This window comes from Amblyraja radiata, chromosome 3, assembly GCF_010909765.2.
Source record: "Amblyraja radiata isolate CabotCenter1 chromosome 3, sAmbRad1.1.pri, whole genome shotgun sequence".
NCBI lineage: Eukaryota > Metazoa > Chordata > Chondrichthyes > Rajiformes > Rajidae > Amblyraja > Amblyraja radiata.
Genome location: NC_045958.1, coordinates 112,967,731 through 112,994,320, shown reverse-complemented (window position 1 = coordinate 112,994,320; position 26,590 = coordinate 112,967,731). Strand labels below are relative to the sequence as shown.

The 26,590-nt window shown below is 41.4% G+C and overlaps 1 protein-coding gene across 1 annotated transcript in view; it reads right to left on the bottom strand.

The window, feature by feature from the left end:
• tbca (tubulin folding cofactor A) overlaps window positions 1–26,115 on the bottom strand; it is a 32,198-nt gene extending 6,083 nt beyond the window's left edge. Inside the window, exon 1 of the mRNA XM_033018830.1 lies at window positions 25,987–26,115. Within this exon, the coding sequence (XP_032874721.1) occupies window positions 25,987–26,115 (129 nt within the window). The remainder of the gene's footprint in view (window positions 1–25,986) is intronic.
• Window positions 26,116–26,590: the final 475 nt, after the last annotated feature.

Below are 26,590 nucleotides of genomic sequence, written 5' to 3'. Positions count from 1 at the left end.
GGCACAGTACACCAAATCATTCTCTTCCATAGCCTCTCCTCTACTGTTCAACAGTATGTGATGACAATGAGGTTAAAACAATGCAGATGGTGGCAATCTGAAATATCCTGGAAATAGGAAGCACGAGTCATCTAAAAACAGTATCAACATAATCTGCATCTTTCTCTCGTCCATCTTTCTTATCATCTGTCTGTACCACAATTGTAAAATTCATGGCCTTTCTCGGTTTCCCTAAACTTCTCCAGCCCTGCAGCCTTCTGATGCATTTTCAATTCTGCCTTCTTGCAAATCACTGATGTTAATCACGCATAGTTGGCATACTCTCAGCTTTGTAGGCTTTGGAATTCTCTTGCTAAACTGTGTTATTTACCCAATTTCCCCATACAAGGACTGGAATCAAAATTGTTCTCAAAATCATCTGGGAAGTTTTATTATATGAAAAGGAGGTACAATGAGTTCTTCTGCAGTTGTATAGGGCTCTGGTGAGACCACATCTGGAGTATTTTGTACAGTTTTGGTCTCCTAATTTGAGGAAGGACATCCTTGTGATTGAGGCAGTGCAGCGTAGGTTCACGAGATTGATCCCTGGGATGGCGGGACTGTCATATGAGGAAAGATTGAAAAGACTGGGCTTGTATTCACTGGAGTTTAGAAGGATGAGGGGGATCTTATAGAAACATATAAAATTATAAAAGGACTGGACAAGCTAGATGCAGGAAAAATGTTCTCAATGTTAGGCGAGTCCAGAACCAGGGGCCACAGTCTTAGAATAAAGGGGAGGTCATTTAAGACTGAGGTGAGAAAAAACTTTCACCCAGAGAGTTGTGAATTTATGGAATTCCCTGCCACAGAGGGCAGTGGAGGCCAAGTCACTGGATGGATTTAAGAGAGAGTTAGATAGAGCTCTAGGGACTAGTGGAGTCAAGGGATATGGGGAGAAGGCAGGCACGGGTTATTGATTGGGGACGATCAGCCATGATTACAATGAATGGCGGTGCTGGCTCGAAGGGCCGAATGGCCTCCTCCTGCACCTATTATCTATGTTTCTACGTTTCTATGATTTTCCGGGATGCTGAAGAACTTTAATTGCTCATGAACAATGAGTTATTTTTGCCCAATGACAGCTGCTGGAAAATGTACATTTGTGGATAGCTGACTATCTCAGGATTAATTACGTGATCATTTAGAGCATCCAACGTAAGATATTACAATTATTGGATTAAGTTAGTACCTTTTTTTGCCGGTGAACATATGTGGTGGAAGCTGGGATATATGGTGGAACCAGAGTTGAATGACTAGCCTAAGCCAATGGCTAGACTAGTCTAATGAGGAGACTAGCCAGGCTCATGCATAGGATTTGGGAGATGGTTCTTTTATTGTCATGTCTACCAAAGGTACAGTGAAATACATTATTTGCATATAGATCAGTGTGATTTTGGTCACACATAATGACAATCCCCGGTTAAGTACCTCATGCACAGAAACCGCTCAGAGTCCATATGCAATAGTTGCCAGATGGACAAGACTGTGTAAAACAATAGTTATTATTCAAAACATTCAAATTGAGAACTTCCTTCCCCTTGGGATTGGTCTGGTTCATTCTAATTAATGATCTTGTAATTTTATGAACGCTGGTCATAGAGTCATACAAGATACAAGATAGATTTATTCATCACATGTGCCAGATGGCACAGTGAAATGAAATTCCCATACAGCCATACAATAAAAATAAGGGACACAACACACTATAGGGTTTGACATAAAACATCCCCACACAGCAGAATCAAAGTTTCCCACTGTGTGGGAAGGCACCAAAGTCAGTCTAGCCCTCCATTGTTCAGCACGGAAACATGCCCATTCTGACTAAGCTGTACCACCTACATTAGTCCCATCTGCCTGCATTTGGCCCATATCTCTCAAAGCCTATCCTGTGCATGCCTTTTAAATGTTGTGATCATATCTGGCTCGACTACCTTCTTTGGCTGTTCATCTCACATGCCAAATGTGTGAGATATGTGAAATAATAAAATAAGAAAACTACCTTAAAATTCAGAAGTTAGAATTAATATAATTATTACAAGAGTGTATTCTGCATGATAAAGAATAACACATGGTTGTTAGGTAATGAGGATTCTGTACACCATGTCTACAAAGACAGTTTCTCTTTTAAAGTAATTCAGCGAGCAGTAAAGGATATGTGCATAATATTGCACTGTTTGGTAACAAACATTTTTCAAGTTAATTTGTCAAGAACAGTACAACGTTTCTAACAATGAAAAATATCCTTTACTGATAAGGAATAAACTACAATCCGGTAAGATTGTACATGGTGCGAAAATTGCCATCTACTGGTGTGGTAGCATATGACACAAAGACCATACAACAAACTCAGATGAAGCAATTATCTGGCACAGTCCATCTAAACATATGAATAACTTTAATTTCTATCATTCTTCGGGATCCTTTGGTGAGAAATTGCCTCAATTGATTTATGATTTGACGATTCAAATGGATAATGTTTAACTCGCTTACATACTGCTAATATTAACAAGGCAAACAAGTTGATTTATCTTTAATCTGAATTTAAAACAGTTGAATAATTTATTCAGTTGGCATATGATGGTATCATTATTAAATTCAAATTAATCTAAGGGATTGCATAGGTTGCACACAGTCTTAAACAAGATGTGCTCAAATGAATAATGCTAGTTATGGGACAAAACTAACATAGTATGCATCCAACTGAATGCTGATAACCGAAGCACACTGTCCACTCCATAACTGAAAATCAAATCAAAATAAATGTGTTTTTTTAAGTTAGCTAGCTATGCCGTTTGGACTGCAACAAACATTAGTGCAGGAGGCTCACAATCAATTCTTTACAACACATACTATTGACTTTGATGAAGGCAACAAGCCTATTTTTGTCAATTTGTCTGATGATACAAATATACCCAGGGAAGGAAAGTTTGAGTATGACATAAAGAGCCTGTGAAGACATATAGATATATTTTGGTTAATGGGCAAAAGCATGCTGCATGGAATAATAATGTGCAGAAATACACAGTTCCCCTCTCTGGTAGAACAGATTAATAGGAAATTGTTTAAATGGAAAGACACTGTATAATGCTGCTCTATAAAGGGATTTGGGAGTCCTAGTATATGAACACAAAAGAGTAGCATACATGTATAACAAATAATTAGGAAGGCTGACAGAATAAACACAAAATGCTGGAACTCAGTGGGTCAGGAAGCATCCCTGGAGAAAAGGAATAGGTGATGTTTGGGGTCAGAACCCTGCTTCAGACTGAAGTAAGGGGCTGAAGGTAGGAAAAGGTCAGAACAATCAGGGCCGGCAACTTTATGGCAAAGCACTGAAATACAAAATGAAAGTAGTAATGCAACTTTACAATACTCTGTTGAGGGTTTACCTGAAGTTCAATGGACAGTTTTGGTCTCCATACTTAAAGGAGGATATACTTGCTGTAGACGGTTCAGACAACATTCATTTCATTGATTCATGGGATGAAGCAGTTGATAGATGAAGAAAAGTTGGGCCTATATTTGTTGGCAGGTAGAAGACCACGGGGGAAAATGGAGGAGGACTGGCCAAATTGTGTGCCTTCCACCACAGTGATGAATGCTGTGGTGGATGTTTATGTTACATTTTTATTGTGTTTTTGTGTGTGTTCTTTATAATTGTACCGCTGCTGACATATTCATTTCACTTGCACTTATGTGCAATGTGACAAATAAACCGTATTGTATTGTATTGTAAGAACAAGAGATAACCTATTGAAATAAGATTCCATGGGGGCTTGAGAGGTTAGTAGCTAAGATTAGTAGAAACAAAGAAAATAGGTGCAGGAGTAGGCCATTCAGCTCTTTGAGCCATGGCCGATCGTCCCGAATCAGTACCCCGTTCCTGCTTTCTCCCCATATCCCTTGATTCCGTTCACCCCAAGAGCAATATCTAACTCTCTCTTGAATACATCCAGTGAACAGTAAACTAGAGGGCATTGTTTCAGAATCAGGGTTATGCAGAAAACGAAGACAAAAATGTTCAAAACACTTAGGTCAGCAAACAACTTTGGAAAGAGAACGAGTTTCAGATCCAAACCCTTCATCACGAGGGAAAGAGAGAATACAAGTTAATTTTAAGTTGAAACTAAAAACTAAATTTTCTTTTGTTCCCAGTTCTGATAAAGCATCTTTGGCCTGAAATGTTAACTCTGGTTTCTTATTCAATAGATGCTGCCTGACTTGCTGAGTATTTTGGGCATTTTCTGCTTTTATACAAGGGGTTACCCATTTAAGACTGAGTTGTGGATTTTTCTTTTTCTTTTAGTAGACCATGTATCTTGAAGAATTCTACTCCTGAGAGGTATGGAGAATGTCATTGAATATATCCAAGAACAAATGTTTAAACAGCAGGAGAATGGCAATAAAGAAGAGTTGAGGCCAAGATCTCAAGAGCCATGGATAGGCTGCAAATGTTCACGCTGCTGAAGGATCTCCTCCTAATCCTTTTTTTTTTCCTTACGTTCTTCCACATGAATGTCCAATCAAACCCGGAGGAGGAGCAAGAACATAAATTGGAGTGTGCTGTGACCAATCACTGAAGACTCACAAGGACTACAATGTTGCTGAAGAAAAACATGTTTCTGCATAAGAGCAAGGAATTAAATGAGGGGAGAGGACGGAATAAGCCTCACTAGGAAAGTATGATCAAAACATCATACTGCACAGAAACAGACCCATCGGCACAACTTCAAGTGTTCAAGTGTTCAAGTGAGTTTATTGTCATGTGTCCCTGTATAGGACAATGAAATTCTTGCTTTGCTTAAGCACACAGAAAATAGTAGGCATTTACTACAAAACAGATAAATGTGTCCATATACCATGATATAAATATATACACACATGAATAAATAAACTGGTAGTGCAAATAACAGAAAGTGGTTGCTAATAATCAGAGTTTTGTCCGAGCCAGGTTTAATAGCCTGATGGCTGAGGGGAAGTAGCTATTCCTGAACCTGGTTGTTGCAGTCTTCAGGCTCCTGTACCTTCTACCTGAAGGTAGCAGGGAGATGAGTGTGTGGCCAGGATGGTGTGGGTCTTTGATGATACTGCCAGCCTTTTTGAGGCAGCGACTGCGATAAATCCCCTCGATGGAAGGAAGGTCAGAGCCGATGATGGACTTGGCAGTGTTTACTACTTTTTGTAGTCTTTTCCTCTCCAGGGCGCTCAAATTGCCGAACCAAGCCACGATGCAACCGGTCAGCATGCTCTCGACTGTGCACCTGTAGAAGTTAGAGAGAGTCTTCCTTGACAATCCGACTCTCCGTAATCTTCTCAGGAAGTAGAGGCGCTGATGAGCTTTTTTGATAATTGCGTTAGTGTTCTCGGACCAGGAAAGATCTTCAGAGATGTGCACGCCCAGGAATTTGAAGTTCTTGACCCTTTCAACCATCGACCCGTTGATATAAATGGGGCTGTGGGTCCCCCTCCTACTCCTTCCAAAGTCCACAATCAGTTCCTTGGTTTTGCTGGTGTTGAGGGCCAGGTTATTGCGCTGGCACCATATGGACAGTTGCTCGATCTCTCTTCTGTACTCTGACTCATCCCCATCAGTGATACGCCCCACAATAGTGGTGTCGTCAGTGAACTTGATGATGGAGTTCGCACTGTGGTTCGCTACGCAGTCATGGGTATAGAGTGAGTACAGCAGGGGGCTGAGCACGCAGCCTTGAGGTGCTCCCGTGCTGATTGTTATTGAGGCTGACACATTTCCACCAATACGAACAGACTGTGGTCTGTGGACAAGGAAGTCGAGGATCCAGTTGCAGAGGGATGCGCAGAGACCCAGTTCTGCGAGTTTGGTAACCAGTTTGGAGGGGATGATTATGTTAAATGCCGAGCTGTAATCAATGAATAACAGCCTGACATATGAGTTTTTGTTGTCCAAGTGGTCCAGTGCGGAGTGGAGGGCCAGCGAGATCGCATCCACCGTTGATCTGTTGTGGCGGTACACGAACTGCAGTGGGTCCAGGTTTTCGTCGATGTAGGAGTTGATTTGCTCCATGATCAACCTCTCAAAGCACTTCATCACCACCGGCGTTAGTGCCACTGGTCGATAGTCATTGAGGCACGTCACCTTACTCTTCTTGGGCACCGGTATAATTGATGCCCTTTTAAAGCAGGTGGGGACCTCAGACCTCAGAAGTGAGAGGTTGAAAATGTCCGTAAAAACACCCGCCAGTTGGTCCGCACAGGTTTTTAGAACACGGCCGGGTATACCATCAGGTCCAGGTGCTTTTCGGGGGTTCACCCCTCTGAAGGATTTCCTGACATCGGCCTCTGTGACTGAGACTGAAATGCCATCACAGCGAATGGGGGATCGGGAAGGCACATCAGTATTCTCCCTGTCAAAGCGTGCGTAAAACGCATTGAGCTCGTCAGGGAGTGATGTTACACCAGCATTCGAGCTGCCTCCTGGTTTTGCCTTGTAGGAGGTGATTGCATTCAGACCCTGCCACAGCTGCCGAACATCTGTCTCGTCCTCCAGTTTGGAGCAGAAGTCCCTTTTGGCCTTTTTGATGGCCTTATCAAGGTCGTATCTGGTCTTCATGTAGGCCACTGTATCATTGGAGGTGAATGCCCTGTGTCTGGACTTCAGGAGAGTGCGGATCTCAAAGTTCATCCAAGGTTTCTGATTGGGAAACACTCGGAAGGTTTTTGTAGGGATGCAATCCTCCACACATTTCTTTATGAAGTCTGTAACGACTGTGGCATATTCGTTCAAGTCCGTTGCCGAGTCCTTGAACATTGCCCAGTCTACAGACTCCAAACAGTCCTGGAGTTGTTCTTCTGCCCCCCCCGACCAGCTCTGTGCTGTCCTCACTTCTGGGGGTGCGCTCTTTAATTGCTGCTTGTAGGCAGGAAGAAGCAGCACCGCGGTATGGTCGGACTTACCGAAGTGAGGGCGAGGGATAGAACGATAGGCATTTTTGATGGTGGTGTAGCAGTGGTCGAGGGTGTTAAGTCCTCTGGTGCAGCAGGAGACATGTTGGTGGAAGTTGGGGAGTGATTTCTTGAGGTTCGCCTTATTGAAGTCCCCAGCAATGGTGGTAAATGCCTCGGGGTAAGACGTCTGGTGTTTGTTGACCACGGCCTGCAGCTCCTCCAGTGCCAGACGGACGTCTGCCTGGGGTGGGATGTAGACCGCGGTCAGGATAATGGAGGTGAATTCTCTCGGGAGGTAGAAGGGACGGCACTTCACCGCCAGATGTTCGAGGTGTGGAGAGCAGGAGTTGGACAGGACTGCCACGTCGGAACACCACGCAGAGTTGACCATGAGGCAGACGCCCCCTCCTCTCCCTTTCCCAGATGCCAGGGTACGGTCCATGCGATGGATGGAGAACCCTTCAGGCTGGACCGCTGAGTCTGGGGAGCTGGGGGTGAGCCATGTCTCTGTGAAACAGAACACAGAGCATTCCCTCAGCTCCCTTTGATAAAGCAGTCTTGCCCTTAAGTCCTCCACTTTGTTTTCAAGGGACTGTACATTAACCAGTAGGATAGTTGGGAGAGGGGGCCGAAGTCCCCTGCGCTTCATTCTGACCTGAAGTCCTGCCCGACGGCCACGTTTCCGGACACAATGGAGGCTTCCCCTTTGTTTCCAGGTACTGTACTTGCTGTACCTGCTGTTTCTGCGGACCTGCGCTGGAACAGGGATTCCCTCACAGACGGCAGCTCCAGCTCCGTAACGAACAGGGATTCCCTCAAAGTCGGCAGCTGCAGCTCCGTTGTTCCTGGAAGATCCAGCCCGTCGGCTCTGGGGGTCATCCCGGCGTTTCAAGGTACAGTACCTGGGATCCACAGTCGGGTCGGGAGTTCCACAGCCAGTGTGGGAAAGTTTAAAGTCCGGGGTTCCCGCAGCTGCGGGAGATCGCAAAATTGCGAGAGCCTTGAGGTGCTCCAGCAGCTTGTCCGAAACGGCACCGATTTCTGCCGTTTTTCTGATCCAGGTAAGTTGTTGGAAGTTGTAGTTGAGCCTTTTCTTTTCCGGAGCTCCACAAAAGTCGCCGCAGGCAGGCGCCATCTTGGTGGCCAAGTTGTCTATCTGTATTAGACATCTTCGGCTCATAGACATTCCCCCCCATCACAATCTGAAGAAGGGTCCCGACCCGAAATGTCACCTCTTCATGTGGCGCTGCAGTAGAGTTGCTGCCTTAAAGCGCTCGCAGCGCCGGAGACCCGGGTTCGATCCCGACTACGGGTGCTGTCTGTACGGAGTTTGTACGTTCTCCCCTTGAACTGTGTGGTTTTTTTTCCAAATCTTCGGTTTCTTCCCACACTCCAAAGACGTGCAGTTTTGTAGGTTAATTGGCTTGGTATAAGTGTAAATTGTCCCTAGTTTGTGTAAGATCGTGTTAATATGCAGGGATCTCTGGTCGGCGCGGACTTGGTGGGCCGAAGGGTCTGTTTCCGCGCTGTATCTCTAAACTAAAGATGCTGCCTGACATGTTGAATTACTTCAGCACTTTGTGTCTTTATTTATAAACTAGCATCTGCAGTTCTTTCTACCTCCAAACCTTTCCCATCCATGTACGTGGCCAAAAATCCATTAAATTTTGTTATTTTACCTACCTCAACCACTTCCACTGGCAACTCTCCATATGCGTGCCACCTTCTGTGGGGAAAATCTCCACACTGGTTTGACCTCAAAAGATAGCACTTATTGCGCACTGATCCCCATGTCCTATACCTCAGCCCACGTACCCAGCTTTTTAAGATCCCAATTTAATTCTTGATGATCTTCGGTCTATGATTCCACCTATTTTACTGTCATATGCAAACATACTAACCATGCCTTGTACATTCACATCATTGATTTCTGACAAACAACAATAGCCCCAGCACTGACCTAAGGTATACCACTAGCCATGGGTTTCTAGTCCAAAAAAAAACAAATTTCCACCATCACCCACTGCTTCCTGTCACCAAGCCAATTAACTCTCCCTGGATTGCATGTGCTCTAACCTTCCAGAGCAGCCTACAATGCGGAACCTTATCAAAGGCCTTGCTGCAGTCATACAGACTACATGCCCTTCCCTCTTCGACCACCTTGGTTATTTCTTCAAAAAAACTCAAACTCGTGCGACATGATCTCTCTCATATAGGGCCATGCTGTATATCCCTAATCAATCCCTGTGTTTCCATATGCATGTATATCTTATCCCTTGAATCCTTTCCAGTAACTACCACAGATGTTATGCTTACTGATGTAGAATTCCCAGGTTTTTCTTTACAGCCCTTCTTAAATGAAGGCACAGCATTAGCCACTCTCCAGTCTTCCAGCATCCATGGCTAACAATGATACATATATGACATCCAGGGCTCCTACTTCTTTGCTAACTTGTCATAATGTTCTTGGATATACATGATCAGGGTTTGGAAATGTATCTACTTTCATATGTTTTAAAACGTCCAACATCTTCTAATAAGGACTCCCCCACAAGATATCCTCATTAGCTTTTCCGAATTTCCTGGTCTTCATGTCTTTCTCCATGGTCAAAACAGAGGAGAAATATTCATTGACGACCTTGCCCATCTCATAATGCTCCACATATAGACAACCACTTATAGACAACCGTCTTTGATGAGCCTTATTATCTCCCTACTTACTTTTTTTTCTTTAATGTACATAAAATCTTTTGGATGCTCCTTAATTTTCTCTGCAAACCCATCTCATGCCCTTTATCTCAAATCCTCAACTATGCTCTGCCCGTTTCCATCACCTACCAAAAAAAATCACTTAATAGTTCAAAGATTACAACAGAAAATTAAGAAAAACAAAAAACTACACAATTTCAAAAATCCACAAGTATTTGTAATATTTAATTAACGTTAATTGTCCGTCATACAGCACGGAAACAGGCCATTTGGCCCAACTTGTTCATTCCAACCATGATGCCCATCTACAATAGTTGCACCTGTGTGTGATTGCCCCATATCCCTCTAAATCTTTCCTATCCACATGCCTGTCTAAATGTCTTTTAAACTTTGTTATAGTTCCTGCCTCAACTACCTCTTGCAGCTCATGCCCTTTACCCACCACCCAGTGTGAGAAGAACTTGCCCCCCAGGATCTTTCCCCTCTCACCTTAAACCCATGTCCTTTAATTCTTGATTCTCCTTCACTGAATAAATCACTCTGTGCATTAACCCCTATTAGTCCCCTCATAGTTTTATATACCTCTATAAGATAATCAGTCAAAAAGGGTCTCGACCTGAATCGTCACTTATTCCTTCTCTCCAGAGATGCTGCCTGTCCCGCTGAGTAACTCTAGCATTTTGTGTCTACCTTCTATAAGATGACACCTTCTTATAAGGGGAGGGGGGTGGAGAAGGGGGGTGGGTGGATAAGGGGGGGGGGGGATGGGGGGGTGGATGGGAGAAGGGGAGGGGGTGGGGGGTGGAGAGGGGGAGGGTGGAGAGGGGGGAGGGGGGAGAGGGGGTGGTGGAGAGGGGGGGGTGGAGAGGGGGGGGGGGTGGAGAAGGGGGGGGTGGAGGAGAAAGGGGGGGTGGAGGAGAAGGGGGGGTGGAGAAGGGGGGGTGGAGAAGGGGGGGGTGGAGAAGGGGGGGGGTGGAGAAGGGGGGGGGGGGGAGAAGGGGGGGGGGGGGGGAAGGGGGGGGTGACAACTTTTAAGGTCAGAGATACACGGCTGTGAAGCTCGGCAGACATTAACATTACCGGTCGGTTATCCTTGGTTCCGAAAACTACTGTTTACGTTTTCTTTTCCCCAATGAGCCAATGAAATTCACCAGACAGCACCGGCGAAAACCTACTAGAACCTACGACAACCTTCGACCTCCTGGCGACCCACTATCACTGCACCTCCGACACGAGAATTGTTAATACTCTCTATGGCAGCTTCATTCTGGTTTCCGAGAAAGCGGGAACTACTCGCGACCATGAAGACGGCTCCCCGGCAACCACCCGCGAACATATGCTGACCGCATAGTCTCCTGTAGTCTGTGTAAATGTAAACTGCATAAACCTAACTCAATTGAATAATGGAGCAGCAGGACTTTTAGGTTGTTGTAACTGATCAATTGTATCGCATAATGTTAAACAAAGGAATCTCTTTGCAGAAGTGCTACACTTGGTCTCACAATTATCTATCTATCTATATAATTTTATAAAAGTCTGATCTTGGATGTTTATGTCATCCCTATTTGTGTGTTTGATTTTGTTTCACATCTCCTCGAAAACCCGACGCGCTAACAGTGACATTTTTACATATTCCGGTAGAGATTCACCTCATGATCTCAAAACTCGCATCATCTGAAATTTTGAATCATTATTTCCTGAGTTATTTCTTCTAATTCTTCACCAATCTTAGATCTTTTTTGAAGTTAACGAGCTAAAGCTAACGAGCTGATGACGTCACAATGGCTCTGCTCCTCGCGGCCAGCTGCGCAGTTTTCAAAGCGCAGCCTGTTTTCCACGAGCTGCGAGTTACGTAACCCGTCCCCCCCAACTCGCAGTCGACTAAGCTGCTTTTGACTGTCCTCAGATCTCGCCCGCCCGTGGCCTCCTTCAAGTCTCCGCCGCCCACTCGCCATGGGCCCAGCAGCCCGCTCGCCGTGGGCCCAGCAGCCCACTCCTCGCACTCGGCCGGCCGTCTCGCGGATGGGTGGGCTTCCCCTCGCGGAAGCCACGATCGGCTGGCCCTCCACTGCTTTTGACCATCCTCAGATTGCGCCCGCCCGTGGTCTCCCTCGAGTCTCCGCCGCCCAGTCGCCGTGGGCCCAGCAGCCCGCCCGCTCGCAGCCCGGTTCCCCTCCGCAACCGCGTGTTGAGGGGACGGGACCCAACGGATCCCCCTTGGTCTAGTATATTACTAAAACTCTCATCTTGTTTGTTATTCTGTTTGTCTGCCCAATAATGTGACAAAGGTGGTAAAAATTTCGGATTCCTTCAAAAAAGTTGACAAGCACTTTATTGGGTTCATGACTAACATAGTATCAACAAAAAAATAAGAAAATATAGCATATTGATAGCAAGTTTCCGAAAATGGCATCAGAATACACAAATACATTTTGCGTAATGGTTGTCGCGTGGTGTCCACCAGTGACCTGGTTGGCACAGTAAGTGCACGTATTTCTTATTCCTTTCTATGTTTATGAATACCACATGGAACAATAAAATTGCAAACATCGATCATGTAGTAGAATACTGCATCCATCTGAGTGGACACCACAACACGCGTTACACATCATACACACAAACATACGTTACGGTGGACATTCAAAGGTTTGGTGTCCCAGAAAATGAACGTTACATTATTAGCGAAAACCAAACATTTTCACCAATGTGATCTAAACGGTACATTACCTTATGGATTTGAGCTATATCGATGGCCGATGACTTGTCAGAAGGTTTGATTTGGGATGATTTTTTAGTAAGTAAAATGTCTCCGTAACAGTCGTTGTGGAGCTTCCGGAAGTTGACACGAAGGAATGAAGTTAGCAACTTAGTCCGTAGAAAAGGTAAACAAGAGACAGTGTGTTGCCAAATTGAAGATTGGCTCAGTTGCTTAGTTTTGATGACCAATTTATGACCAATATATATATTTTTTAATTGATTTTAAAAAGTCGGAAAATATATCGTAAACGGTGGTTGCGTTTTTGATACCACAATGTTTTTGATATATTAAATTGGAAAATGTGAAAAAATAATTAACTCGCCCAAAAATCGCTGCTACCATAGGATACCTCGTTGGGTTTTTGAAAAGGATTAGTTTGGAGCCTCCGTGGTTTAACTTACGGAGGTACCGACCCCGATAACGGTCGTCGTGACAATGAACACCAAGCACAACGACCGTTATGGGATCTTTGCCAGGCGGAATACGAGACATGTTACTGTATTTTTCTCCTGATATTAATGAAGATATTTCCCTAGATCATTATCAAAACGTATATGTATGAGGGGCCATATGAAGTTTATTTATTAATTATATATTCATGACTAAATGTGGCAGAGTTTTTAACGTCACATTTTTGGTGTCCAAAATGGTGGCAAAACGATGAAAATGTGTATTATAAAAAATGTTTTTGACTTTCAGTCTTGAAGTTATCTAATTTATATCTGTTATTTGTAAGGTTTCACATGATGGGTACATTTTAAGAACAGTGTAATGGCGTAAAAACCTGAATAATAATCTCGTTCCTCAAAATCTCTCCAGTAATGTAAAAATACACATATCTACAATTCAACCAAAAAAATATTCTAAGAGTGTAATGGCATTATGCAAACAGTAGTAATGAAGACAGATTACAGACATTTAACTGCCAAGGTCAATAACTGGCGTCTACCTTCACTACTAATCTAGCTCAAACTCATTTGGTAAAAGCAATTTTTCATTAATTTCACAGGATTTTTGTAATTTGTTTCTGTGATATGTCTGCAACAAAAACATCAAAATGGTCTGAAATATGCATATTATTCAATACTGAAGAACAAAATAGCGTAATGCTATACTTGTATCAATAAAGGGCCCTCGTTATATGCTAGATTGGGAGATAACATAAAAATATCACGTTATAACTCCCTTCAGTTCACAAAATGACTTTCCTAATTCAACACCCAATATATTTACAGAAAAGCAACAGTGCAGAATAACTTCTGATAGGTACTTTGTTAATATGATTAAAATAAAACAAATACAAATATTTAGCTTATCCTGTTGTAAAAACAAAATAATTTGCAAATGTTTGATCCTGGTTTCAAATAAGTTACAAGTCATAGGAAGTACATGTACAATTGCAGCATGAACACACCCTGTCCGCCAAGGCCTGCTGGATCTCCAGGTTACTAATCATTTCATCTCTCCTTCCCATAGCGACCTTTCTATCCGTGGCCTCCTCCAATCCAGAGGCCATACACAAACTGGAAAAAAACAGCGCCTCATTTTCTACTTGGGTAACTTATAACACAATGGTATGAACTACGAGTTCTCCAAGTTTAAGTAATACCCACCCCCTCTCTCTATCATGTGCCCCCACCCCGGTGTGCATCCATCACCTCCCACCCCCGCTCTGCTCCTTTCCCCTCCTTCATACACTCACCTCCCAACTTAGAGTCCCTCATTTCCCTTTTATTCCCCCCCCCTGCCCCCTTCCAATTATATCCCTCCCTCTGGCTTTATATTTCACCCCTCATCTTTCTTTATCCACTATTCTTTTATCTCCTTTGCCACATACTCCACCCATCTGCCAAAGCAGACCCCCTCGCCAGGCTCTGTCCCACCTCCACCTAATTTTTCCAACTTTCTTCCCACTACTACAATGTCTGCAACAGGGTCCCAACCTGAAATGTCTCATGTCCATTCCCTCCAAAGATGCTGTCTGACCCACTGAGTTTCCCAAGCAGTGTGTGTTTAACAAAAATCAGAATATGGTTCTACAATAGTTTAGTAAGTGGACAGGAAACCTGTGATACTATTACATTGCTTACAAAGTTCTGATGAGAAAAACATTCTATTAATACGAGAGTACACAGTAAACTCCTGAAAAATTCAGGCAAGTTTCAGTTTTCAAAGTGTAATGAATGCTCACCATCCTGAATACCTTTATAATCAAAGAAATGTGAGAAATATTAGAATTACCTTTACCCCAGCTCAGTTCTAGTCAACAATACTCTTGAAGTTAATAACAAACGGGAAAAACCACTCTGCGTATTTTCTACCTGATATCTTCGAAACTCAATATATATAATTGTTAAGGCTGGATAGTCAATATTGTTGAGTTCAAATCCATATTTGTAGCTTATATATATGGCTTATCACCACTGATAATGTTACTGCCTATCTCGCCATTTGATCCTTTGCTCATCAGCCTCCATAAACTTTAATTTGTCAAAAACTTAACTGTGAAAACTTGTTATAACATTAACACACTGTCGTACAACAATCATTCTTGTTGACCGTTACTTATGTTCACATATTAAGTGTCGCCAATAAATTTAAAAACTCTTACTTATATGAATACAATACATATCCCTATCTAGTCAGAACTCCCTCCATTTCATTCAATTCATCCAATCTCCTAACTTGCCTCCTGTTAATCATCTTCTCTATTCTTCATTCTCAGTGATGGAGCTTTGTTATCTCCAAATCCGCTTTTCCTTGCTTTGTTAGCCTTTAAAGGCATACCTTTGACCAAGCTTTCAGTCATCTCCTAACTCATTTAATCAGAACCTTGGCATCTGCTCCATTTTCTCTCAGTGGGATGTTTGTCTATGTTGAAGATCCTATATAAATGCAAATTGTTGTTGATAGATTTAAATTGAGGAGTAAAGTAGTCTTTGGCATGAATGTGGAATTCGTATTTCTATGTGATAGCTTTAGCAGGAGAGGTGTGAGAGGTTCCACTTGAGGTCAGATACAGAGGCTGATAATATTAACAAGGATGGAGCTGGAGGAAGTGGCAATGGCTGCACATTCAGACTTGCAAGACATTCAGAATTATAAGCAGCAGCAAGATTTCCATTGCCCCCACTCAAAAGACATCAAGAATCAAGAAGCCGATTAATACTGAATGGAATTACCAAATGTTCAGTTGGGATTAAATACTGAGTGGGCAATATAAATTTAAAAGAGGAACCGAATGTGAGGGGATGATTTTGAGGAACTCCAAGTTACTATTATTTAATAAAAAGATGCAATCAACTATTTGATCCAAGTAGTTTCCTCACAAAGCTACTAAATCACTTTGTCATATCTACTATCTTGGTGATAACAAAGTGACCCATGGAACAGTACAATACAGATACAGGTTCCCCGGCCCACAATGTTTCTGCCAACCATGATGCCAATTTAATCTAATACCATCTGCCTGCCCATTGTCTACACACCTTCATTTCCTGCCCGTTCGTGTGCCTTTAAAATCCTTTGGCTTCCACTACTTCTCCAAGCCATGTGTTCCAAGCCCCCACAGTTCAGTGTAAAAAAACATGCCTCATAAATCTCCTTTAAAAGTTCCATCCTCTTACTTTAAAATTATGCTCTCCAATATTTGATATTTCCACTTAGTGAAAAAGGGTATCTACCTAACCAATGCCTCTATTAATTTTATATACTCACCCTCTCAGCCTGTGACTAGAGAAAACAAATTAAGTTTGTCCAACATCTCCTATTAGTCAATATCCTCTAATCAAGGCAATATCCTGGATGAACCTTTTCTGGAAGGCTCCAATGCCTCTAAATGCTTCCAGTAATGCAGTGACCAGAACTGCATACAATATTCTAAATGAAACCCAACCAAACATTTGTACAACAGTTTGAGATTGCGTGGGATCCAAGAGATAGCCGAATGGATAGCAAATTGGCTCCATGGAAGGAAGCAGAGGGTGATGGTGGAAGGTACCTTCTCAGACTGGAAGCCTGTGACTAGTGGTGTGCCTCAGGGTTTGGTGCTGGGCCCATTACTGTTTGTCATCCACATCAATGATTTGGATGAGAGCATACAGGGCAAGATTAGCAAGTTTGGTGATGATACAAAAGTTAGTGGTTTTGCAGATAGTGAAGATGGTTATGAACGCTTCCAGCAGGATCTGGATCCATTGGCCAGGTGGGCGGAGGAATGGTTGATGGAATTTAATACAGAGAAGTGTGAGGTGTTGCATTTTGTCGAACAAGGGCACGACCTTCACAATAAATGGCAGGGCTCTGGGTAGTGTTGTAGAACAGAAGGATCTAGGAGTATAGGTACATGGTTCCTTGAAGGTTGAGTCGCAGGTAGATAAGGTGTTCAAAAAGGCTTTTGGCATTTTGTCCTTCATCAGTCAGAGTATTGAGTATAGAAGTTGGGAGGTCATGTTGCAGTTGTATAAGACGTTGGTGAGACCGCATTTAGAATATTGTGTTCAGTTCTGGGGACCATGTTATAGGAAAGATATTGTCAAGCTTGAAAGGGCTCAGAAAAGATTTACGACGATGTTGCCAGGACTAGAGGGTGTGAGCTATAGGAGGAGGTTGAGAAGGCTGGGTCTCTATTCCATGGAGCGCAGGAGGATGAGGGGAGATCTTACAGAGGTATCACAAAATCATGAGAGGAATAGATCGTGTAGATGCACAGTCTTTTGCCCAGAGTAGGGAAATCGAGGACCAGAGGACATAAGTTCAAGGTGAAGGGGAAAAGATTTAATAGGAATCCGAGGGGTAATTTTTTCATACAAAGGGTGGTGGATGTATGGAACACGCTGCCAGAGGAGGTAGTTGAGACTGAGACTATCCCATCGTTTAAGAAACAGTTAGACAGTTACACGGATAGGACAGGTTTGGAGGGATATGGACCAAGCGCAGACAAGTGGGACTAGTGGAGCTGGGACATTGATGGCCGGTGTGGGCGAGTTGGGCCTATGACTGTAACTGTAACTGATTTTCTGACTTTTCATACTTAATGTCGCAACCAATAAATTATACCGTGTGCCTTCTTTACCACCGTATCCATTTGTGTTTCTACGTTCAGGGACCTATGGACTTGCACCGCAAGACCCCTCTGCACGTCAATGCTGTTAATGGTCTTGTCATTAACCATATATTTTCTTATATTTGATCTCTCGCAATGCATCACCTCATACTTGTCCAGATTAAACTCCATTTTTGCCATTTCTCTGCCCAAATTTCCAACTGGTCTAAATCTTGCTGTATTCTTCTGCACTATCCACAACTCTGCCAATGTTTGCGTCAACTGCAAACTTAACTATATTTTCATCCATAACAATTATATATATATATATAAAACAATCGAGGTTCCATCACTGATCACTGCAAAAAAACAAAAAAAAAACTGGTCATACGTCTCCAGTCAAAATAATATTCCACCACCTCTCTTCCGAATTCTATGGCAAAACCAATCTATCAAGTCTACCATGAAGGACCTTATTGAAAGCTTTACTGAAGTTCTTGCATAAAACATCCAGTATCCTACAACTCACTTGTTTAAAAAAAAAAATGGGACTATTATTGGTATAGAATTTTAATGCCATAAGGTTTTTTTTTAAACTTCCAAAAAACTGAGTAGAGAACAGCTGAGGAGGCAGAGGGATGCAGGGAGTGAAGTACAGAATTTAAGCTGAGGCAGCTGGAAGCACAGGCATGAAAAAAAGTGATTCAAATTTTGAGCACAGGCCAGGTTACAGAGATAGAGAAGGGAAGGAATGGAGAGATTTCAAAGTAAGGATTCGAAATTTCAACATGTTTTGCAAAAGAGAGCTCATGAACAAATAGAAAACATATAAAACTCCCAGTAGATCATGTGAATTCATGGAAGGGAAAGATTCTTCATGTGCATGATTGGTGCTACATTGAAAAAGTGAGCTCAAGGTCTATAAAATCGACTGTACTTTTTTTTCCCCGGAGAGGGAGTTTATGTGAAACCTATCCCAACAAAATTGTAACACGGGCAGGATGTAATGATATGGTCCATTGTTTGATGCAGGTTACAGCCAAAGGAGGGTTTGATTTGCTACTTACTCATTAAGTGGGCACATCGCTCATGTCCTAACTGGATTCTGTTTTAAACCTCCCATGTCCTTCGAGGCTGGTGAAACCTAGGGAGCTTTGTCACTGGGCCTTGAATGAGTTCCTTTGGGGAAAAAATTAATGTACCAGCTACAATCTTTTGCCAGTGCATTCCAGATTTAGATTTTTATCATTCTAATCTGTGTTAACTTCAATAGTTTCAGAAAAAAATTATCAGATCTACATTAAGTGAAAGAAGCATGAAGCATTATTTTAAGTTATAACCGAAACAGGATTATAGGCATCTTTATTTTTTAGGTAACTATGGGATTTAAGGAAGAATCAAATGCAGAATGGGTTGGTTTTAGATAGACTGAAGAAGTCTTCAGTCTGAAGAAAGGTCTCGATCCGAAACGTCACCCATTCCTTCTCTCCAGAGTTACTCCAGCATTTGATGTCTATCTTTGGTTTAAACCAGCATCTGCAGTTCCTTCCTACACATGGTTTAGGTTTAGATTTTTAAGCAACAAATAAGAGTTTAAAAGTTAGTGGGAATACAATCAACCAGATTTGCTAATTTTCAGCTCATGGTGCGATACAGCAAATAAAATAAATCAAATTCACATATAGCTTCTGCTGTATAGCAATGACAAAAACACTCTGATATTCTGGACAGGACAGAGCTAAATATGTCAGGGTGCATGATTTTCTTTAGTAAGAATACTGACATTCAGCAAAGAGCTTCTTGAGCAAGTGTTGGCACCGATGGAGGTAAGTGAGGAGGAATCTAAATAAGTGCATTGAGTAGGTATGTTGCAAAGCCTACCTGAAGCGTCGTTGAAAATCTGTCGCTGCCAGTGTGCGCGATTTTGGCGCCGTTTAGAGGGGGCGGGTTTAAAACGTGATTTTCTCTAGGCTGTTCAAATCGAAGATGTTCAGCCTAGCTAATTATTAACGAAAAATCGCTGGAAGACCCCGTCGCAAACGCTATTATTAGGTTTAAAGGCCTCGTAAAATAGTTATAGTAGTTTAAAAATCAATCTCTAAACCCGCGACCGCCAGCAACCGCAGGGTCTCATAAAGCAAACCACAGAAGTTAGGTTGTATATTTTTACATTAAAAAGGGCTTCTAAAGATCCCTTTATACAAAGTTTAATATTGCGAGTAGCTCATTTTGGGCCCATTATATCCCGCAGTATTTTTCTGGGCATTTGGGGCACAAATCTACCGCAATGTGAACGTTCTAAACCAGCGCATTCCACAGGGACCCACTGGAAAGCTGATTTAAAATGGGCATTTATTTACAGCAATTGAACACTGAATTCCTTCCATTTGGCCTATAAATGAATGTAAATGAGATTTAAAAATCATGTTTTATTGTGAATTATTTGTGAATATTATTTGGACATTTAGGCTATTTAAAAATGTTAATCATTTATTAAGAAATGGATAGATGTTTTGAAATTAGCTACAATTAGGTAACTAACTAATTATATGCTTTAATTTCAGGTCATCCAAGTAAGATTATTTTATATTTGTTTCAGAATGCTTCAATCTATGATAACTGAAAATTTCATTCAGTTCTCTTAATTTTTAAGAAAGTTATGGGCTTTTGACTGTTCACGATCACAGCTTTTTTGTTATGTCCATAGAAAATCAATAGGGAACAAGCTGCTCATTTCCGAGTATGAAAATGGCCATAACTTGTTAAATACTTGAGATATGAAAGTGAATTAGGTGTCAAATTAAACTTATTTTTATGCTTTATCTGATGGGATAAATTACAGACTTGATTTTTAAAATCTCAAAATTTTGTAACATTGCTACATTGAGTAGGTGGGACCAATTTGGATTAAATTAACATATTATGTAGTACACTTAGTGTGATAATACAGCTTCAGGTGCATCAAACAAAACCTGACAGTGGGCCACATCAATTTGAGTAGATGACAATCAGGTTCTGAGAAGTATGTACATAGAGAAGAAGGGACACCAAGATGTTTAGGGAAGGAACTACAAACCTTAGGTTAGCCATGGCAGTGCAACTAAAATTTGGTATATGCGAGAGGCAACAGAAAGATGAGAATTTACTTATGTTAAAAATTTAAATCCTTTAAAATAATTTGTTCTGGGTACTTAAGCCCAACTATTTGCCACCTCTATTTACCTAGTATTTATTTTTAATATACAAAATGCTCCACTCTATGGCTGACAGCATTTTGGGCTTCATTTTTAACCCGCTGCATTGCTCCTGCTCGTGATTTGGCAAAAACAAGCTAAAGATTTCATTTGCAACAAATGCTTATGGTTGGCTGGTTTACTTTACCACCACCAGCTAGAAATATCACACGCATAGTATGGGACAGGAGTTACATGTAGACTTAACATGCCAGACATGACTATCCTCTTAAACTAAATAATTCAGAAGCTTTTTTTTCCTGCCGGTAGATAGAAATGACCAAACACAGAGAATGCAGGTTCATGGTGGAATCTGAACTTCCATCCTCTGGTTTACAAATCTAGTACACTGGCCATATCCAAGTATGAAAAAGTATACGTATATGTGACAGGTGTTGGTGGAGAAAGTGGAAGGAGAGGGAGAAATAGGTAGCTAATCAAATAGTTGATTTAAATTTGTATCTTCTGACAATGGTCCCATATGCTGTCATGTTCTCTACATACCTCTTCCATAGGTCATGGTCCATGGAGACGTGAATTGGCCAAGATTGACTGGCAATTAATTCTAAAAGGGTTGACGGTGGATATGCAATGGAAGACATTTAAAGACTGCATGGATGAATTACAAAAATTGTTCATCCCAGTTTGGCAAAAGAATAAATCAGGGAAGGTAGTGCATCCGTGGATAACAAGGGAAATCAGGGATAGTATCAAAGCGAAGGATGATGCGTACAAATTAGCCAGAAAAAGCAGCATACCGGAGGACTGGGAGAAATTCAGAGACCAGCAGAGGAGGACAAAGGGCTTAATTAGGAAAGGAAAAATAGATTATGAAAGAAAACTGGCAGGGAACATAAAAACTGACTGCAAAAGTTTTTATAGATATGTGAAAAGAAAGAGATTAGTTAAAACAAATGTAGGTCCCTTGCAGTCAGAAACAGGTGAGTTGATCATGGGGAACAAGGATATGGCGGACCAATTGAATAACTACTTTGGTTCCGTCTTCACTAAGGAAGACATAAAGAATCTGCCGGAAATAGCAGGGGACCGCGGGTCAAAGGAGTTGGAGGAATTGAGTGAAATCCAGGTTAGCCGGGAAGTGGTGTTGGGTAAATTGAATGGATTAAAGGCCGATAAATCCCCAGGGCCAGATAGGCTGCATCCCAGAGTACTTAAGGAAGTAGCTCCGGAAATAGTGGATGCATTAGTAATAATCTTTCAAAACTCTTTAGATTCTGGAGTAGTTCCTGAGGATTGGCGGGTAGCAAACGTAACCCCACTTTTTAAGAAGGGAGGGAGAGAGAAAACGGGGAATTACAGACCAGTTAGTCTAACATCGGTAGTGGGGAAACTGCTAGAGTCAGTTATTAAAGATGGGATAGCAGCACATTTGGAAAGTGGTGAAATCATTGGACAAAGTCAGCATGGATTTACAAAAGGTAAATCATGTCTGACGAATCTTATAGAATTTTTCGAGGATGTAACTAGTAGCGTGGATAGGGGAGAACCAGTGGATGTGGTGTATCTGGACTTCCAGAAGGCTTTCGACAAGGTCCCACATAAGAGATTAGTTTACAAACTTAAAGCACACGGCATTGGGAGTTCATTAAAAGTTGGGAATCGAGAACTGGCTGGCAAACAGGAAGCAAAGAGTAGGAGTAAACGGGTCCTTTTCACAATGGCAGGCAGTGACTAGTGGGGTACCGCAAGGCTCAGTGCTGGGACCCCAGCTATTTACAATATATATTAATGATCTGGATGAGGGAATTGAAGGCAATATCTCCAAGTTTGCGGATGACACTAAGCTGGGGGGCAGTGTTAGCTGTGAGGAGGATGCTAGGAGACTGCAAGGTGACTTGGATAGGCTGGGTGAGTGGGCAAATATTTGGCAGATGCAGTATAATGTGGATAAATGTGAGGTTATCCATTTTGGTGGCAAAAACAGGAAAGCAGACTATTATCTAAATGGTGGCCGACTAGGAAAAGGGGAGATGCAGCGAGACTGGGTGTCATGGTACACCAGTCATTGAAAGTGGGCATGCAGGTGCAGCAGGCAGTGAAGAAAGCGAATGGTATGTTAGCTTTCATAGCAAAAGGATTTGAGTATAGGAGCAGGGAGGTTCTACTGCAGTTGTACAGGGTCTTGGTGAGACCACACCTGGAGTATTGCGTACAGTTTTGGTCTCCAAATCTGAGGAAGGACATTATTGCCATAGAGGGAGTGCAGAGAAGGTTCACCAGACTGATACCTGGGATGTCAGGACTGTCTTATGAAGAAAGACTGGATAGACTTGGTTTATACTCTCTAGAATTTAGGAGATTGAGAGGGGATCTTATAGAAACTTACAAAATTCTTAAGGGGTTGGACAGGCTAGATGCAGGAAGATTGCTCCCGATGTTGGGGAAGTCGAGGACAAGGGGTCACAGCTTAAGGATAAGGGGGAAATCCTTTAAAACCGAGATGAGAAGAACTTTTTTCACACAGAGAGTGGTGAATCTCTGGAACTCCCTGCCACAGAGGGTAGTCGAGGCCAGTTCATTGGCTATATTTAAGAGGGAGTTAGATGTGGCCCTTGTGGCTAAGGGGATCAGAGGGTATGGAGAGAAGGCAGGTACGGGATACTGAGTTGGATGATCAGCCATGATCATATTGAATGGCGGTGCAGGCTCGAAGGGCCGAATGGCCTACTCCTGCACCTAATTTCTATGTTTCTATGATTTATTTCCACAAGAAAAGAGTCATACATCACAGAAACAGGCCCTACTGCCCCACTTGCCAATGCTGACAAAAATTCTCTATCTACACTAGACCCACCTGCTCATGTTTGGCCAATTTCCCTCAAAACTTTTACTATCAATTTACCTCTTTACAATCATTTTATTTCTTCAAAATCTTGCAATATCCCAAAATTCGTACATATTAAAATTCTAAGTTGCAGTTTGAACAGTTCATTCTATCTAAACATGAACACTATCTGACTTTAGCCCTAGAATCACATTGGCATGAAAGACTATGCCTGGACACATTTTGCACACTATGAAGTACAGAACTTAAAATGGAGGAATTCATCATCATTCGGTTCATCAAGTTGCATGACTTACCTGCGTTAGAAGTAGAATCTTCTCCACAAAATAATAAGGTAAAGCCTTTAATCTTTGAGAAAACATTGAATATGTAATACATTGAAGGCAGTAATATTGACAGGTGTGCATGATAGTTATTTTACTAATTGCCTTTACCGATCATTTACCACCATATATTTGATTGAAGATGTGAATATCAAACCAAGAAGTTGTACTTAGAAACTAAATCTCGCATAAATTCTGATATATGGTTGGTATCAGTAATCGTCCTTGACAAAATTGTCTGCCTTGGTGAAAATAGCATATTATCTGTTCGCATACTCTTCACTCCATTATAGAGATCGCCCAATGATTGTTAGTCAACTTTGATGGAAAAGCTATCATTAAATGGATTGATATGAAAAAGACTACCATTTTGCGAAATCAAACTGACTGAAAAAACCCCTACAAATGCTGGAAATCTGAAGTGAAAACAGAAAGCAATAAAAGCAGATGGCAGGTCAGGCAGCATCTATGGAAAGAGAAACAATTAACATTTCAAAGATTCTCCATCAAAACTCGAAAACTCTGAACTTTTCCAATTCTAATGAAAGGTCCTCCACCAGAAAAATTAACTCAATTTCTCTTTCAAGACACTGCCAAATCTACTAACTGCTTCCACCATTTTCTGTTTATTTCAAGCCATTAGCTTAACTGAAGGAGTCAGGAAATGTTTGCAATTGCAGCTTGTACAGTGACCATGCAAACTCTGCTCTTCAGAGAACAGTAACTATTAAATTGCCTTAAGCAATTTAATAGTGAAACCTTGTGGGAATGAATGTCTTGTGCACTTTATATTTGTCAGGTAGGCATTTCTTTATAAAATATTCCACTCAAGTAGTAAAACGCATTTACGGTGTGATTCTTTTCCTGTTGGCCCATGCTATCAACGAAACACACTCTCCCACACACCACTTCATACATGTTCACATATAAATTACACTTTGTTCTACTATCAAGATTTAGATATATTGTCCAGAGGAAATTCCTTATAGCATCTGCTCTGTAATCTTTGTCCTTTACTAGACCAGATTACCATTGTGAAAGCAATAGGAGAGCCAAGAATCCTGTTCACACAAAAATTGTACGTTGAAATTAATGTACATATATCATCACGGTCAAGAATATCAACATGCAAAATAACGCAGGCTATTGTTGACCACCCAAAATTGCGAAATGGGAAATTATATAATTTGGCATAGTTATGAGCAATCTTTTCAGAATCGATTTCAAATTTCACAAATGTTAATGAACAACAGGAATCTTCATGGAAAATGGAGTGAGCTAGAATCAATTCCAAAGTTTCTAAATCCACTTGAAGAGCATATTTTCCAAACAGTTATTTTTTATACTACAGGTGAACCTGCTGATTTGTATTCAAGTACTGTAACTTGCATACCGGACCTGCTACAATGGAAATTAGGTTGTAAAATTAATTGACGTTCATAGAAAACATAGAAAATAGGTGCAGGAGGAGGCCATTTGGCCCTTCGAGCCAGCACCGTTCAGGCACACTCATATTGCAAATGATATAAACTAGATTTATTTTTGACGTGATGATGGCAGATAACATATTATACAGGAACAAAATATAGTAAACCCATTAGCAAACTGAAGATAAGTTATTCATTTTAAAACAATTTCATCCCTAAGTTTTCAGATTCCACAAATTTGAACAGATCATTAAAAAAGTAGTTCTTCACCTGAAAAGTCACACATTAACAAAAATACTGAAATGTCAATAGAAGGAAACAAAAAAAAAGCACTTTTGGGTGAATATTTAATTATAATTATTATTATTATTATTAACAACAACTTGAAAACATAAATAGTAATATTTTAAATTATTTCTGAGCTTGGTTTTGGAAAATTGGACCCAATTGAAAAGGGGAGAAATTTGATTGATCTGACAGTGAAATGGGTCCACCAAACTTGATTGCTATAAGCACAATATTCTGAAATAATTTCCTGGCTGGCTGTTAAGGTGGCAGGGTTCAATAACTGATCAGCATACAAACCTTTAAACTATTCTGTACACTTGCCCGAGAGTATTAGTACTATCAGGAAAGTGATCAGAGTACCAGAATATTTTAGGCTTCTTATGAACACATAGCAGTTTTCAAATAAAACACCAAGCTAACAATCAAACTTACCTGCTTTTTAACCACATAGTGATCAGCCCCCTCAGCTTTCATTTTCGCAACTTTTTCTTCCTGCTGTATTGCCTCTTTTTCGTACATATGTTTTTCCTTTACTAGCCTGTGAAAAACAATTATGAACATCCTCAGATTCATAAAATTAAAACCTGTGCATTTTCTAGTACGTATGCAAACTCAAAGTTTAGGATATTTTTTGCATTTAAAAATAATAGAGTATTATCAGGTCATGACTTTTCATACAAATGTTTGATATTTTGTCTCCTGTAGAATATTAACTTGTAACAGCAAACTTACCTATTTATCGGTGCTAACACCACGATCAGTCAATACACATAAATTTGTTTGACTGACGTGAAAAAAGTCTGTCTTTTCCTTAGGTTGTCGTCTTTATACAGACTCCATAAATCCAGCTATTTGTAATCCAGCTGCATGCTCATTAGCTGCGATCCGTGGCGCATTCAGCTCCTTTCTGCTCATTCCACTAATCTCCTGTCTTTACTCCATTTATTTGCCACTTTTGCTGCTGCTGTTCTACAAAATACAACGCTGCCCCTTCTAAGATTAATTGATCATCAATTTAGTCCTAATTTGGATCAAG